Source organism: Orycteropus afer, unplaced genomic scaffold (assembly GCF_000298275.1).
Source record: "Orycteropus afer afer isolate SDZICR_OR568_19922 unplaced genomic scaffold, OryAfe1.0 scaffold00325, whole genome shotgun sequence".
Taxonomy (NCBI): Eukaryota; Metazoa; Chordata; class Mammalia; order Tubulidentata; family Orycteropodidae; genus Orycteropus; species Orycteropus afer.
The window spans coordinates 3,800,916-3,804,323 of NW_006921912.1; the positions used below are offsets into that span (position 1 = coordinate 3,800,916).

Genomic DNA, 3,408 nt, shown 5'->3' on the forward strand with positions numbered 1-3,408 from the left:
CAACTCGACAACAGTGACTTTGGGGATGTAATAATTTAATAAATATAACACTTAAAATAAGAGAAAAATCACCAATTTCATTAGATATTAACACAATTGAAAGATGATGGAGAGTTGAAGCTTGAAAAAAATAAAAAATGTGATTGGCTGATGTTTTGTACTCCTTCTAACAACACAATCATCTTCGAGAAATGATCATGGAGAGAGTATTTTTCTCCTGAAAATATTTATGAATTCTCACTATGATTCAAGCATTGTTGTTGTTGTTACCTGCCTTCGAGTTGGACCTGACTTACAGTGACCCCTCCTTGGGTTTCCGAGGTGATATCACTACAGAAGTAGATTGCCCAAGCTTCCTTTTGAGGAGTGGCTGGTGGGTTTGAACCGCCAGCCTTCTGGTTAGCAGTCAAGTGCCTTAGGCACTATGCCACCAGAGCTCCTGATTCAAGCATTAGGTGCACAAAACAGAGTAGATATGGTACCTTCCCTTAAAGAATTTCATGCCCAATGCAGAGTTTGTGGGGGGGTGGGGTGGGAGTCATTGTATAATGCACTGAATGTTAAAACAAGGGTATATACAAAATGTTAAAGGGACACTTGTGCCAGGGACTTCAAAGAGGTAATGCTTAATTTCAGTCAAGAAAGATGAGTAAAAATAATGCAAATGAGGTACACAGAGAGGCTGAGAGAGAAACATTTAAGAGATGTAGATGCCTGAAAACTTTCTGGAGTATATGTGATATACATTTCAGTGTATTTGTAATGTACAGTCTGTGCCTATATAACTGGAATGTGGCATGCTTGGTTGATTGTATAGTACTGGAATAAAGAAACTGAAAAGTCATGCTCGAGCTTCATTATTATAGATCTTAAATGTGAGCTAAGAAATTTTGATTTTTTTTTCATGAAGGGCGGATGTGTAACCGTTGAATATTTTGAAATAAGAAAATGGAATGGAATATTGTTAATATACACATCTATAAAAAATGACTCCACCTGGGAGACAATTTGTGTTTCAAAAGGGTATACTAGCTAGATTACAGTGTTTCTTCTGGAAAATATACAGAAAATATTTCTTCAGAAACTGAGGCCAGTGCACTAGCCATACCAAGCTTTGGAAAGTTCAAGATCTACTCCAGTCAGCAACACTCTCCACAGATATCCTCAGAATCTCCTTTCTTTACCACAGTAGGAGCCACTCAGTAGGGTTTGGATTTGCATAAATAATAGAGTAACTGTCCACTGGCAGGGTTAGAGCCAATCAAAGATGATTGATGTCTGAGAAGACTCTCATTGTGAACTGTTACACATTTAGGTTACAAGACACTATCTTTCATCAGTAAGTTCAATGGCAAAGCTTTCTGCCTGTCCCATCCTTGTGGTAGTGGAGGGCCAGGAGGTATTACATGAGCATTTCTTCTTCTAGAATACTGCTACACTGGGTTGTTAGGAACATTGTTCATTCATAAAGTGATAGATAATCAGATCCCTCACACACAACATTATTTCCACCATCACTATAATTATGAGTAAAAGTGACATTGTCAATACTCAGGCTTCTTTCTCTCCAGTTGATGCAGGAGTGTCTACCAGACCTGAAGTGTGAGAAAATCAGAAAAGGTGAAAGACTGATTAGAATTAGGCAATGATTTTGTCTTCAATTTAACTGCCTACAAATACCTGCTAGTAATTTTCTCCATAAAAGGAGGCTTTGGGTTTTCTGCTAAACTCAAGTAATTAGAGTTTTCAAGCAAGTCAGGTAAATTTTTTTTTTTTTTTTAAATTAAAACTCCGGGCAATTTGGAGGCTCAGGATGCGTAAGGAGATATGGTAGGGTATCCCAACCAAAGAGGATGAATCAAGGAGAACTTATGATTCAGTCTTTCTATTCCTGTCAACCTCCCTTGCATAGGCTTGGCATTGTTTAGGATAGTTAAGATACAATTTAATGTAATTTTTTATTTTCCATTTCCACAGAACTCCCCAAAGAAGAATGTCTGTGGGAAACTTTTTCACTACAATCAAGTTTGTCTTAGTGGGATTAACACAGCAGCCAGAGCTCCAGCTGCCTCTCTTCCTCCTGTTCCTGGGCATCTATGTGATGACTGTTGTGGGGAACTTGGGCTTGATTGTCCTGATTGCTATCAGCCCTCTGCAACACACCCCTATGTATCATTTCCTCAGTAACTTGTCCTTCATAGATCTTTGCTATTTCTCTGTTATTACCCCCAAAATGCTGATCAACTTCCTAGGGAAGAAGAATATGATCCTTTATTCTGAGTGCATGGTGCAGCTCTTTTTCTTTGTGGTCTTTGTGGTGGCTGAGGGTTACCTCCTGACTGTGATGGCATATGATCGCTATGTTGCTGTCTGTAGCCCTCTGCTCTATAATGTGATCATGTCCTCTCACATCTGCTCATTACTGGTGTTATCTGCTTTCATCCTGGGGTTTCTTTCAGCCTTGACTCATACAAGTGCCATGATGAAACTGTCCTTCTGCAAATCCCACATCATCAACCATTACTTCCGTGATGTTCTTTCCCTCCTCAATCTCTCCTGCTCCAACACACACCTCAACGAGCTTCTGCTTTTCATCATTGCAGGGTTTAACACCTTAGTGCCCACTCTAGCTGTCCTCATCTCCTATGCTTTTATCTTCTACAGTATCCTTCACATCCAGTCCTCAGAGGGACGGTCAAAAGCTTTTGGCACTTGCAGCTCTCATCTCATGGCTGTGGGGATCTTCTTTGGGTCTATCACATTCATGTATTTCAAGCCACCTTCAAGCAACTCCCTGGAACAGGAGAAGGTGTCCTCAGTGTTTTATACTACAATAATCCCATTGTTGAACCCTTTAATATATAGTCTAAGGAACAAGGATGTAAAGAAAGCATTGAGAACAACTTTGGTGAGGAGATAAATCTTGACTGTGGGTATTTATAGATTGGAGAAATTAATGCTTTCAATAAAAGAATATTGTTTTTGTTCATTTTTCCTCACTACTCTCTTTAATATTCATGTGAATTTAAAAATACTATCCTGTTCATACCTGAGTTTCATTTTCTCAAAGAAATGTAAAAGCATTAGTACAGCTGTAATTATCTTATTATTATTAGTGTTCGTGTCTTTTGGCAGGAAAAACTGAGATCTAGGTATATTTTTTAAACTCATTATGATAGAAAATAAATAAGAATCCAGAGTTCCTCCAACATTATTATTTTCTTCCTCATATCTTGCATTTGTTTACTGAAAATCTATTCTATAGGATGTACTGAGTGTCCACTGCTATGAATGCTAAGGGATATATAACCTGATCACAGATTTCCATTAAGTCTGCAGGGAACAAGACATATGCAGAGGGAAGAAAAAAAAAAGTAGAGGAAAAATGCTTACCAGATAACAATGGCA

At 38.4% G+C, this 3,408-nt stretch overlaps 1 protein-coding gene across 1 annotated transcript; it reads left to right on the forward strand.

Annotated features, from left to right (window-relative positions):
* Positions 1-1,984: 1,984 nt before the first annotated feature.
* On the forward strand, positions 1,985-2,920 carry LOC103206626 (olfactory receptor 8D1). The gene has a single exon (XM_007952126.2). It carries the CDS (start codon positions 1,994-1,996, stop codon positions 2,918-2,920), a length of 927 nt encoding a protein of 308 aa, XP_007950317.1. The 5' UTR covers positions 1,985-1,993.
* The last annotated feature ends 488 nt before the right edge of the window (positions 2,921-3,408 follow it).